General features: G+C 40.5%; 1 protein-coding gene across 3 annotated transcripts in view; it reads left to right on the top strand.

Moving 5' to 3' along the window:
• Positions 1 to 13,937, top strand: part of NDRG3 (NDRG family member 3) — a 73,206-nt gene that overhangs the window by 46,010 nt on the left and 13,259 nt on the right. For all 3 annotated transcript variants that reach the window (XM_043984771.1, XM_043984772.1, XM_043984770.1), the window contains 5 exons: positions 1,089 to 1,194; positions 2,579 to 2,699; positions 9,512 to 9,574; positions 9,854 to 9,914; positions 11,171 to 11,257. In XM_043984771.1, coding sequence (XP_043840706.1) covers positions 1,089 to 1,194; positions 2,579 to 2,699; positions 9,512 to 9,574; positions 9,854 to 9,914; positions 11,171 to 11,257 — 438 coding nt within the window. The remainder of the gene's footprint in view (positions 1 to 1,088; positions 1,195 to 2,578; positions 2,700 to 9,511; positions 9,575 to 9,853; positions 9,915 to 11,170; positions 11,258 to 13,937) is intronic.

The following is a 13,937-nucleotide window of genomic DNA, read 5'->3' as shown; positions in this document are numbered from 1 at the left end:
GAGAGAGGCTTATTCCTCATGGAATATACAATTTTTGATGAAGCCCAGTTGAACCAAACTTTGGGAAACAGCTTTCCTCCTGTGTCCCATATAAGGAAAAATATTAGGGATTTTAAAGAAGATGCTTCATTATTAGAAAGCAAACTCAAGTAGCTCAGCTTTACTACTGCGTTGTTATAGTTGATAAATTTTGTTTTAATATATCAGCCACTTCCCAGTCAACAGCCCTTCTCCCACATTAAACCTTCAGATAGAACAAACCAAAAAAGAATTATACACAATCTTCTCAAAGAGTGTGACTAGCAGCGGTGCATTGTGCTCCTGGTCTCCCCTCATTTCTTTGATCTATCTCTCTGCCTCCTTACCAATTCACAGGAATGTTAAGACAGATGAAATTGGTGTGTTGAGCTACTTATTAGATAGGATAGGTATGGCAGGTTTTCGTTTCCAAAATTTGAAGGCTTGGGTTCCTGGGATTACATTGAGCCAGGCCCTTATGAATACCTTTGGCTTCAAAACTGCCTCCTCCTGATACTGGTTCCAGCAGCCTCTGATTCCATCTTGTGCTCTCCTCCTTACCTTCCCCTCTGGCTCTGCTCAGATCCTATTATCTGTTCTACTTACTAACTTTCTCCTGCTTGGTTCAAACCCGACTAACTTTGGATCTTGGGTTTGCCCAACAGCTTTCTTTCCTTCCTTTGTGTAGTCCATGATCCTACAGATGAGTGCTCTTAACCAACCTACCTACCATCCTACCTTTTCTCCCCATTCATCATCCAAGTCACTTAACTCCTTTTCCATAACCAGCTCCTTTTGCATATTTCATAAATCCCACATAACGGTGATTTTGGTTTTTGTTCTACATCGTCATTTCCTCCCCTCCCTCCTTCTCACCTTCTTTCCTACTTATTAGAAGGGGTTGGAAAGTAGGTGTGTTCTGACAGCATTTCACATATGCACATGCATAGTACAAGGGAATATTTTATCCCAACTCAGGAAAAAGTAAAAATGAAGCAAAAATTGTAAGGCTTTGGCATCCTGGATGCACCCTTCAGCCTATGGTGAAACACTGCCTTCTCTTGTTTCAGGAGCACGACATAGAAACAGCTCATGGCGTGGTACACATCACCATGCGAGGCTCACCAAAAGGGAACAGACCAGTTATTCTCACTTATCATGACATTGGCCTAAACCGTATGTATTTTGTTTTTACATTTGCCCCCTTGTCCTATGGTATTGTCTTTTTGTTGTTGTTGGTGGTGGTGGTTTGTTTTTTTTTTGGCCGGACAATGATGGTTAAGTGATTTGCCCAGGGTCACACAGCTAGTAAGTGTCAAGTGTCTGAGGTTGGATTTGAACTTAGGTCCTCCTGAATCCAGGGCTGGTGCCACTGTGCCACCTAGCTTCCCCTGTCTTTTTTTTTTTTTTTAAGTCAGACTATATTCTTGGTTCAAGACTTAAAGGAGATGTTTCTCCTTTTCTGAGAAGTGAATTACATTTGAATTTTGTAGTCTGGGCATAAGGGATACCACACCTGCTAATGCAATTAAGAACAGTCAACGAACTTGCTAAAACAAGAGACTAGATCTATTTTTGCCTTGGATCTTATTCTTTGCCTCTTTTTGTGTTTAGAACCGGCAATTCAGAATGTAAACTTTCAGTTTTATTCTGGCTCGCTATAATTATCTAAAATATAAAAGCACTCTTGTACCAGCCTGTCACCAATGACTTCACAGACAACATACTACAAATTTAAAGGGGGTTGATTTGACCATTATTGGTTAAGCCATGTAGTTCACATACATTGCCTTTTTCCCTTCTCTGTTCCCTATACTGTGCATCCATACTCACCTATCCATTCTTTTAGTTTAAGATTACTTGGATAAATGGCTCCAATTCACCAGGCAGTTGTAAAACCTCTACTTTGGTATTTTTATATGTGGCCTATGTTTGAAAGGTCCATTTCAGCACTTTCATGAAGCCAGTTTATAATGAGAAGTGATCTAAGCAGCCACAATAAATGAGTAGATAGTGGATATCTATGCAATAAAAAATTTGCAAGGACAATAAACCCAAACAGGAGAACTAAGTTGGTCTACTAGCCAAGCACATTGTTTGCTAGGGAAGGAGGGAGAGAGGGAATTGCGGGGGGGAGGCACTTAAAAATCACGGATCATCTACATACAAGTTAGTGAGGTTGTGCATTTGTGGAGGATGCCATTTTTATGTATTATCACTGGTGGCACATATGGTTGTTTCCACATCTGGTTTGCCATTAGCAAAATAAAGAATTAGAAAGGAATGGTCATGTTTTTAAACAGTTATTGGAATGTCTAACATGGGACTTTCAAAGCAACTTGCTGTTGAATCAGAAAGACTAAATATTTTGCTTTAGTGGGATAGCAGTAAAGGAGAGAATTAAGTGACTTAGCAGAAAGAAGCTGTGAGATTTAAATAGCTAGGACTTAAAGAGGCATCATGTAGGAGGACGATTGAATGCAAAAACTGGTTTAAAATAAATTGGGTGGAAATGAAGGGCTTGTTACCTCTGGCATCTTTTTTTTTTTTTTTTTTGCAGATAAGTCCTGTTTTAATGCATTCTTTAACTTTGAAGACATGCAAGAGATCACCCAGCACTTTGCTGTTTGCCATGTGGATGCCCCAGGCCAGCAGGAAGGTGCACCCCCTTTCCCAACTGGGTAAGACAAGTAAGGTGTTTTGAGCAGCACATATTGGGGGAACGTCTGATGTGAGAAGGGGTGAGCAGGTTACAGTGTTGTTAGCATGGAAACTCCAAGAAGACTTTGGCAATTTTTATTCCATTTTGTGTGATCCCAACCTAAAAATGATTCTAGCAAAGCATCCACATTTGGCCTAACCTATTGACCTAACATTGAGATTCTGTGTAGTGAGTTTTATAGATAGATGTATTATATTTTACCAGCTCTGTTAATAGCTGGCTACCTTCTTTTGATCACAAAAAAAAAAAAGGCAGTATTGAGGTCACCTGGAAGATGACCCATGCACTGACTACCGATATATAGTACGACCCAAAGTCTGTTGCCCCGGTCCCTTCTCTCACCTTTGTTAAACTGCAGCAGCATCATTTGCTTTGATGTCCTTGTTTCCTTCTGCATGCTTCGCTTGACCATCACCACACACACACACACAACACACACACACACACACAACACACACACACACACACACACTGTCATGTGCCATACATAAACCCAAGTCAGATTCACCTCTCCCTTTCCACCAAATCTCATTATATAAGCTTTGAATATTGGCCTGAAAGTCAGAAGTTTGTGGTGCTATTTCATGCTGCCTTAAATTGAGTTTGGGCTAGAGATGGGCTTACTCTTCTATAATTCCTTAACAAAATTCTCTCCAATCTCAAGCAAAAGACTTGACCCCAGACCCCAGAGGGCTTAACTCTAGCCTTTTCTTTAGCTTGTCTCGAGACGTCACCCTTTGACCGATGAGCCTTATGAGACAGTGTTGTGAACAAGAAGCAGAGAAACATGGACATTTTCTTCTACCCACCCTACACCAACTTATAAGGCTGTTCACATATGTTATCATACTGGGGCTTGCGCTGGCTCTGAAAAATGATGGAATTAACTAGAGGAATGGGACAAGAACCAATGTCTCTTCTTGTGGAGTCTTTTCTGTTCCTTGATTATGATCTTTGAAGATGCAGAAATAGGATGGTTTTCTCGTTTTCCTCTAGTCGGGTTCGAGATAGCCAGAGAAGGAAGCAGGCACCAGTTGCCATGGTCATTGCCCCACTATACCCTGTGTGAGAAGGAATCCCTTTGCCTAAAGCCCCTACACAGCTCCAGGAGTCCTAGTGGTTAGAACCTTTCCAATTTAGAGGACGTCAGTGACTTCCCGGAAGATAGAGAAACAAGTAGAGGCTGAGGAACCATTCTTTTCAGAAACTATGGAAATACCAGAAAGAAACGAAACCTTAAAAGTATTTTATTTTTCTTCTTGTTATCTGAAGTTGAATAAAAATTCTGATGCAATTCAATTCATAGATATAAGAAAAACCAGAAAATAAAACTGCTGAGGGAAAATGCTTGTTTTAAAGCAGGAATGTTTCTAGAAATGTCAAGGGGTAGGTTCTTGAAGGACATCCCATTTTTGTCTTGATATTCCCAGAACACATTAGGTGCTTAGTAAGTGTTTAATTAAATTAAAATGGATATTTAAAGAAAAGGAAGGAAGATCTGCCAGAAAAATTTGGGAGGAATCGGTCAACAAGCATTTATTAGGCACCTACTTTGTGCTTACCTAAATGGAAAGCACTGGAGAAGCATCCACATTGCTGGAAGCTGCAGAAAACGTAAACAAGATAATGGCAGAAAGCACAACTAATATAAAAACTAAATGAAACATGAAGCAAAGAATAAAAAAATAGAATTTAAAAGATCATTGGCCACAATATAAGACTACACAACTGGGCATGTATCAACAAAACTTTTAAAAATCCAGAGAGCTTTATACAAGAGACAAATCTACATTTAAATCTAAGACATATTATTCTCAAATTTCAAAACTAGGAGGATAAAAGATTTTTCCAAAAAAAAAAAGGGCAGGGGTTGGGGGAGAGACAGATAGCCTGGTCTGATAGAGAGCTGGCCCTGGAAGTTTAGAAGACGGGGTTCTACTCCAGTCTCTTGAGTCATGCTGGCTGTATGACCCTGGATAGACAAATCTCTTAACCAATGCAGAGATTTGACCTTCATTCAGAAGGCAGAAGAATATTTGAAAGGAAACAAGACTCTGAAAAATTCATCACCGAAAGTACAGTTAGAAATGGAGCAGTGCCCTCAGCTCACTGAAATGCGTCATCAGGATTTGTTCCCAGGCCCATATTCAAATCTCCTCTGGGCTGGTACAGGACTCCGCAGAACTTGTAGAACTTCCCTGTCACTGTCATTGCGCCCAGAGTCTGTTCTGTGCCATGGTGCAGCATTGGAGAAGGAATGGTATAAAAAATTAGGTAAATCTGACAATAATATCAGCCGATGTTGAGAAGTTTCGTTTTGGGCATTTCCAACCAGATATCCCTCGGGTATCTCAAATCCAGCATACCAAAAGCAGAACTAATCACATTTTCCGTCAAAATTCATTCCTCTTCTGAATTTCTCTCTTTCTGTTGAGGGCACCACCATCTTTGAGGCGTCTTCAACCTCACTCCATAAATCCAGTCAGTTGCCAAATCTCCTCACTTCTGCACAGTCTGTCTCATGTTGTCGTCTTTTGTATCTTCATACAGCAACCGTTCTAGTTCATGTTATCATCAAGCCTGGACTATTATGAAAATTCTCCCCTACTCTTGATATAGTCTTAACATAACAAATAGCCATTAAAACGGCCACTTCCATATATACAGTAGACTAATGGACTAATAATTTTTCATTATTCTTGCCTCGTCTTCTCCATCCTCTTCATAGCTGCCAGATTTATATTGCTAAATATACATTTACTAAAGCATAGTCTATGTCACTCCCCCATTGAGAAAGCTTCAAGTGATTCCCTGTCACCTCCAAGATCAAACACAATCTCCTCTATATGACATTTAAAGCCTTTTACAACATGCTCCAACCTGCTTTTCCAGCATTGTTAGACATTACTCTCTCTCACATTCTTTGGTCTTATCAAACTAACTACCTTCTAGCTCTTGCTCATACACAGTATTCCACTATTTCTGTCTCCGTGTCTTTGTACAATCTGTTCCTCTGCCTGGTACACAGTCCCTCCTTACTTCCACCTTCATTTCCCTTCAACCTCAGCTTCTGGGGTCTTTTCTCAAGCCCCTCCCCACCCCAGTTGCTTGTGATTCTCTACTCCCTAAATTACCTTGTATTTACTTTACACTTATACATGCACACTCCCTCCCCTAATAGAAGTGAAGCTTCTATGGCTGGGATGATCTCATTTTCATCTCTGTATCCCCAACATCTAGTGTAGTACCTGGTGCATATGAATAACTAATAATAGTAGCTGATAATCACTAGCATTTACATGCTACTATGTTTGCAAGGGGCTTTACAAATATTGCCTCATTTTATCATCAAAACAACCCTGAGTGGTAGGTACTATTATCCCCATTTTACAGATGAAGAAACTGAGGCAAATGGAGATTTTTTTTTTTTTTTTTTTAGTGACTTGCCCCAGATCACATAGCTATCGTATGACAAGATGATATTTGTAAAAATTCTTAGCACAATGCCTGGCACATAATTTGTTGTTGTTGTTGAGTCGTTTTAGTTGTGACCAACTCTCTATGGCCTCTTGGGTTTTTCTTGGCAAAAATTGCAGTGGTTTGCCATTTCCTTCTCCAGCTCATTTTACAGATGGAACTGAGGCAAATAGTGTTAAGTGATTTGCCCAACATCACACAACTAATAAGTATCTGAGGCTAGATTTGAACTTGGGTCTTTCTGACTCCAGGCCTGGCAGTGCTCTATCCACTGCACCATCTAGCTGCCCTGTTGCATAGTAGGTGCTATATAAATGTGTCACGACAGCTTGAAAGGTCTCCTGTAGAGCAAGGCTGCTTAAATTATGGGTTGCAACCCCATATGAGGTCACATAACTGAATGTGGGGGTCCCAAAAAAAATTGGCAGTAAATGTTTTTGTATGTTTTATTTGTATGTGTGTGTGTAGATGTATGTGTATGTATATATCTACAACTATGCCTATATACCTATATTGTGCATGCATACACACACACCCCCTACCTATATGCCCCCGGGGTCACAAAAATATCTTCAGCAAATGGGTCAATAGGGTCAATAGTGGGAAAAGTTTAAGAAACCCTGCCCTAGAGTGGTCATGGGGCTTTGGCCATGTCCTTTGTTTAGTAGTTTTATCTGTGGCTCAGTTAAAAGCATAGGTAGAAAAATAAATAAAAATTTTAAAAATAATAATAAAGAGCATAGGTAGTATGCTTACCAGATTGGTCTGATGGAGTCAGGATCCAAAAAGGTTTTGATGGACAGCTAATAAGGGCAAAATTTTACACATGGGGTTAAGAAATACACTTGAAAAACACAAATGTGGGGAGGTGGCGTCACTAGACTGCAGTTTGTCCGGAAAACATCGAGGGGGTTTCATGAATTTCAAACTCAGCAGTGTGAGAGGGCAGACATGAAAGGGAAGAGATCAGAGGTTGCATGAAGAGAAGCCAGGCCACTAGAAATAAGGTTCTCCCTCCTGCCCCAACCACATTTGGAGTACTGTGCTCTGTTCTTGGTGCCACGTTTTGGGAAGGACTTTGTTAAGCAGTAGAATCTCCAGCAGAGGGCGACCATATAATGGTGAAGGATTCCTCATAATGATTGATGGAAGGAGTTGCAGGTGTGTAATTTAGCCTGGAGAAGACTAAGGGAGGGACAAGTGCTTGGAGGGATGTCATGTGGAAGAGAGATTAAACTTTCTCTTCTTTGGCTCCAGTAGCCAGAATGGATGGATGTTGTAAAGAATCAAGTTTAGATTCCATGTCAAGAAAAAACACCTGACAATTCAAGCTGTGTGAACCATCTCTGGAGGTGATGGGTTGGGTTCCCCCTCCTTGGAGACCCAGAAACAAATGCTGGCTGGATGATCACTGACAGGGTTGGGCTGGTTGTGCTAAGATTCTTTTTCTGGTGTGATTTGAAATTTATAGATATTGGGCTCCTTTCCAGCTCTGGAATTCTGCAACAAGTCAGAGGCAGGACTCAGAGGAGATTTTCCTGGCTCCAGGTTCAGCACTTTGTCCACTGTGCTATATTTTCTCTCAATCAACAAAACTGATCGGGTCTCTTTGGTGCTAGGCAAAAAATTAATTAATTAATTAATTAATTCGTTAATTAATTAAACAGTGTAGAAGTCCTAGAAGGGCATTCGAATGTATATAAAAGGTTGGTTTCTGTATATTAAACATTGGGGGTGGAATCATTTTTTCAGTAAACACTGTCAGGAAAAACAGATAGCAATGTAGTAGAAAGGAGAGTCAGAGCCATACCTTACAGTGATATTTCAATGAATCTGTGATTCATCCTTCCAGGGATACAGATTGCAGCCCATCTGTGCCTGCCTATTCTATGGTCCATGTCCTCCCCAAAGTTCACCACAGGGGTTCCACCCACCTTCCTCACATTCTCCTGACATCATGAGGGTGCCAGTAAAGTACTCTAGGCATTCATCAACCAGCCCTTACTCTTTCCATGTTACCAGTCCATCTTCTCTTTCTGAAATACAGTATACACAACCATTTAAAAGTTAAGAAAATTGGCTACTACAACCATAACAGATTACGATGGAGAGAAATTATTATTAGTGCAGATGGAAGAAAAGTTATTGGGGACAAGAAAGATACATTTGATTGTAACAATTTTTGTATGCCAAAAAAACAATAAGGAAGGAAAGTAACTGGGAAACTTTTCACAGCAGATTTATCAGATAAAAGGAATTCGTATAAACCTAAATTGATAATATCCATTTGAGACTGGATAAATGATATGGGAATAAAGTTTGTAAGTAAAAAGGGGGAGGGGAAGTATTGTCCAACAGATATTCCTGGATGTTATTTATGAAAGCAACAACAGAAAGTGGAAACAACTTAAATATGTGGGGATTGGTTGAACAAATTGGTGCAACTTTTAAAATGCTAGTCATGGGGGTAGCTAGGTGGCGCAGTGGATAAAGCACTGGCCTTGGATTCAGGAGGACCTGAGTTCAAATCCAGCCTCAGACACTTGACACTTATGAGCTGTGTGACCCTGGGCAAATCACTTAACCCTCATTGCCCTGCCAAAACAAAAAACTGGTCATAAAGATCACTAAAAGAAATTACAAGAGAAAGAAAGCAGAAATAGAAACATCTATACAATTTGGTTATAACCATATTTTTTAAAAATGTATCTTATCTACACACACATGCATGCACTTTCTTTTTTTTTTCCCCAGGGCAATGGGGGTTAAATGACTTGCCCAAGGTCACACAGCTAGTAAGTGTCAAGTGTCTGAGGCCGGATTTGAACTCAGGTACTCCTGAATCCAGGGCCGGTGTTTTATCCACTGTGCCATCTAGCCACCCCCTGCATGCACTTTCTTAAAGAGATTAAGGGGATCTAGAGGTAGTAAAGAAGTTTATTATTTATAAATACAATTTTCATTTGTATGAAATACAATCAGGTTGGCTTGGGTGTTTTTATGTAAAAATTAACACCATAAACAGTCTAAAGTCTATAGTACTTAAAGCTTAATGTAGTATAGAGTCACAAGCCCTAGACTTAGCCAAGTGGCTTGGGTTACATCCTAGCTTTGACTTGTACTTGATGTGTGACAATGGACAAGGTACTTGTCCTCTCTGGGACATTAGCTGGTTAGCTGCCTCACCTGTTAAGTGGGAATGACACTTATAGCACCCTCCTCACAGAGCAATTATAAAACTAATTACATACATGATTTATTGATGACAATGATGGATGATGATGATGATTTCAGGTACCAGTACCCTACCATGGATGAACTGGCTGAGATGTTGCCTGCCGTCTTAACTCATTTAAGGTAAGTTCAGAGGTTATGCAGTTGAATATCCCTGTGTCTCTGCAGTTAAGGCTAATGTTTTCTTTAGCTATCCTGTTCCTGCCTTAGGAAGAGGATTCTGGGTGAGGGTGTTATCTGACTTGTAGTCTAGGTAGTTAGTACAGGTCTAAGGCAGATAGATGGGAATGTTGGAATGCCAGCCAGATCATAAAGGGAAAGAGAGAAGAAAATAAAGATGGGCAATACTGGGGCTTCCCATATAAATTTAACCTTTTCAATCTTGGCATATTTGTTTTGCAGCTTGAAAGGTATCATTGGAATTGGAGTTGGAGCTGGTGCTTATATCCTCAGCAGGTTTGCTGTGAGTAAACAGATGGGAATGGGCCCAAGAACTTGAAAGCCACATCCTGGTCTTGTGAGCTGCCCTTGTCTAAGACATGCTCCTTCATTAAAGGTCAGGAGCATAAGGGACAGCTAAGGAGGGAGCCAAGACATTTTAAGGACCAAGGATAATTCCCCAACTTCTGCCTCTGAGAAGGGCTTACATGTAGCCAACTAGAAAAAAAATCTAGATATATATATATAGGCTTGTAATTAGATAGAGGTTATACATGCACACTTATGTAAAATACTAACATATTAGTCATTTTATATAAGAAGACACAGATAAAAGAAAAAAGTAAAACAGCATGCTTCAGTCTGGTCAATATCAGTTCTTTCTTTTCAGGTGGAGAGTATGCTTCATCTTTAGTCCTTTGCTGTGAATAGTTCACAGTTCTTCAAACAATATTGTTCTCACTGTGCATCTCATAATGTTTTTAAATGTATACAATTACCAAGGAAACTAATTATTTTGAAATAAGTTTATAGATCTCAGGTTAAGAAAACCCCTTCCCTAGAAGGTTTTGAAGTGGTTAACATATATAAAAAAGACACTTATTGATTTGTGTTCATATATGTTTAAAAGGTCCATTTGGGGAAAAGAGAATGTTTTCCAAGCCAAAGCTTTAATCTTGTCTTGCTTCCTCTCTCAGTTTTAGAAGTAAAAACATGCATGCAAATAATCTCAACAGTGAAATGTATTGTTCATATCTCTTGTTAGCTATTATTCTTTTTTTGTTGTTAGCTATTCTTCTAAGGAATTGATTATCCTCAAGAATCTCTCTCAAATAGGCTCTTATGCTCCCTCGTTTCAGCATCTCCTTATAGTGGGATGATTACCTTGAACAGCAGAGAAACAAAGTGACAGTTTTAGAAATCCTACTACTTAAGTACCTCCATATCAACAGTAGAAATTCAAAATTCGCATCAGCCCTTACTTAGTACCCCAATTGATACCCATTTTAAGAACTACCCTTTGGGCTGCTCATTCAGATATTAACTTGTGTCTGAAGGAGTTGTTTTTCTGAGTTCCTGCCTCACACTTGCCTGCATGCTTTCTCATAAAAGCAGAAAGCCCACCTTCCTCTTTTGGAACAGGAAAATATTAGCCACACTCTTACAGTCAGTGTTAGAACAACCTCTGGGCCCTGGTTGGGGAGATGGTACTCTCTTTGCAATTATTCTTTCTCCTCTCTAAAGGCAGAAGAACGCTGATGTGTCTGTCTCATTTTTCAGCTCAATCATCCAGAGCTTGTGGAAGGCCTTATGCTCATCAATGTTGACCCCTGCGCTAAAGGTTGGATTGACTGGGCAGCCTCCAAGGTAAGAGCCCATTTTGAATATCCAGTTGCTTATCTCCTTGTTTGTTCCCTAAAGATTTTTGCCCTTGCTTCTTTTCCAGAGACTGTATAAGCTATTTGTATTTCCTCTTTGAAAAGGGAGAAATTTGGGACAGCTAGGTTTTGCAGTGGATAAAGCACTAGCCCTGGATTCAGGAGGACCTAAGTTCAAATCTGGCCTCAGATACTTGACACTTAGTAGCTGTGTGACCCTGGGCAAGTCATTCAACCCACATCACCCTGCAAAAAAAAGAAAAGAAATTCCTCCTTTCAGATGTGATTGTTGGGGTTCAGGAAGAGGTAGCAAGCTGAGTTGAACCTACTCATAAAGCTTCAGAGTCTTTCACATGTAAGCAATTTGAGTGCCAAAGTGTTGTCCACTAGAGTGAGGCAGTAAGGAAATATCATTATGGAACTCATCTATGCCAAAATAAATTTACTGTTTTTAGATTGAAAAAAATATTTTGAAACAAGTTTTCCTTGACTGCTAAAACTTCCCAAGTATTACTGCCCAAAAGATGGCAGCAGCTAAAATCAGTGGTAGTCTGGAATTTGCCAGATTAGTATTTTATTGATTTTAAAGAGATAGTCAGATAGTAGAATTGACCCTGAATCTGAGTTGGAAGGGGCCCTGCCCCAGAGGCCATTTAAGTCCAATCCTGTACCTGAGCAAGAATCTCTTCTACAGGGGGCAGCTAGGTGGTGCAGTGGATAAAGCACTGGCCCTGGGTTCCGAAGGACCTGAGTTCAAATCCAGCCTCAGACACTTGACACTAGCTGTGTGACCCTGGGCAAGTCACTTAACCTTCATTACTCCATTCCCCCCAAATATATATATATAAGAATCTCTTCTACAACATAACCAAGTGGTTACTCACCCTTTACTTTAAGGCTTCTAGTTGTCATTTGTTGTTGTTGCTCAGTCATTTTTCAGTTACATCTGGTTCTTCGTGACCCCATCTAAGGTTTTCTTGGCAAAGACACTAGAGTGATTTGCCATTTCCTTCTCCAGCTCATTTCACAAATGAGGAAACGGAAGGCAAATAGGGTTAAAGTAACTTGCCTAGGGTCACACCACTAGTGAGTGTCTATGGGGCAGCTAGGTGGCGCAGTGGATAGACGGCCCTGGAGTACCTGAGTTCAAATCCGGCCTCAGACATTTAACACTTACTAGCTGTGTGACCCTGGGCAAGTCACTTAACCCCAATTGCCTCGCCCCTCCCCCCCCCCCAAAAAAAAGTGTCTGTGGACAGATTTGAACTTAGGAAGATGAGTTTTTCTGACTCCGGGGCCCACACTCCATCCACTGGGCCGCTTCACTGAGGGGACACCCACTAACTCCATTCCACTTTTGGAGGGCACCGATTGTTGAGAAATGTTTTCCTCCATCAGGTTTCAGTCTGCCTCTCCACAACTTCCACACACATCATTCCTAATTCTGTGTTACGGAGGCAAGCGGGACAAGGTCTTCTGTGTTACAACCCCTCTCAGATACTTGAAGATATCAATCGTATACCCTCCTAAGTTGATTTCTCTCCTCCAACATTCCCACTTCTTCCCTGACGTTCATATAGCGCGATCATGAGATCCCTTCACCACCCTGATCCTTGTCCTCTGGATGCTCTCCAGTTTATCAGTGTCCCTCCTAAAATATAGTGCCCAGAAGTAATTGTGCTTCACTTGTGTTCTGACCAGGGTAAAAACAGTGCAGCAGGACCATTATCTCTGGCAAGCACAACAGAGGTGTGGACTAGACTGTAGTAGAGTTAGACAGAATCAGTTATATTGCTGGATCCAAAGAACAATCAGTAATGCTTTGATGTCATTTTGGAAGGAGGTCTGTAGGGGAGTGCCCCACCATCACATGCAGAGTCCCTGGGATACTCCACTAGAGACCTGGATTTCAACTCTGGTCTTCCTGATACTAGGCTCAGCTTTCTTTCTACCGTGGCTCCTTGCTGTCTCCACTATGAGAACTGTATGAGGGACCCTGTTAAATGCTTTGTTAAAATATAGGCAAGATTAAAACAAAAACAAAATTTTGAAAATATATATAGGCAAGATAAGGAGGAGTTCAGAGAAACCTGGAAGGACTTCCATGAACTGATGATGAGTGAAATGAGCAGAACTGGAAGAACATTGTACACAGAGTATCGTCAACATTATGTGTTGATCAATTGTGATAGACTAGATTCTTCTCACCAATACAATGGTACAAGAAAGTTCCAAAGGACTCATGATGGAAAAGGCTCTCCAAATCCAGAAAAAAAACCTGTGGAATATGGATGCTGATTGAACCATACTATTTCTTTTGTTTTTGATGCTGTTGTTTTTCTTTTGAGGTTTTTCCTTTTTGCTCTGATTCTTCTCTTATAACATGACTAATGCAGAAATATGTTTAATGTTATTGTACATATATAACCTATATCAGATTACCTGCTGTCTTGGGGAGGGAGAAAAATTTTTAATGGGAAATCTTTTAAAAATAAATGTTGAGGGGGCAGCTAGGTGGCGCAGTGGATAAAGCATTGGCCCTGGATTCAGGAGTACCTGAGTTCAAATCTGGCCCCACCTCAGACACTTGACACTTATTAGCTGTGTGACCCTGGGCAAGTCACTTAACCCCCATTGCCCCACCAAAAAAAAAAAAAATGTTGAAAACT

The sequence above is a fragment of the Dromiciops gliroides genome, chromosome 2 (genome assembly GCF_019393635.1).
Source record: "Dromiciops gliroides isolate mDroGli1 chromosome 2, mDroGli1.pri, whole genome shotgun sequence".
NCBI lineage: Eukaryota > Metazoa > Chordata > Mammalia > Microbiotheria > Microbiotheriidae > Dromiciops > Dromiciops gliroides.
The sequence above is the reverse complement of the archived record's forward strand: the minus strand, read 5'-3'. Positions and strand labels throughout refer to the sequence as shown.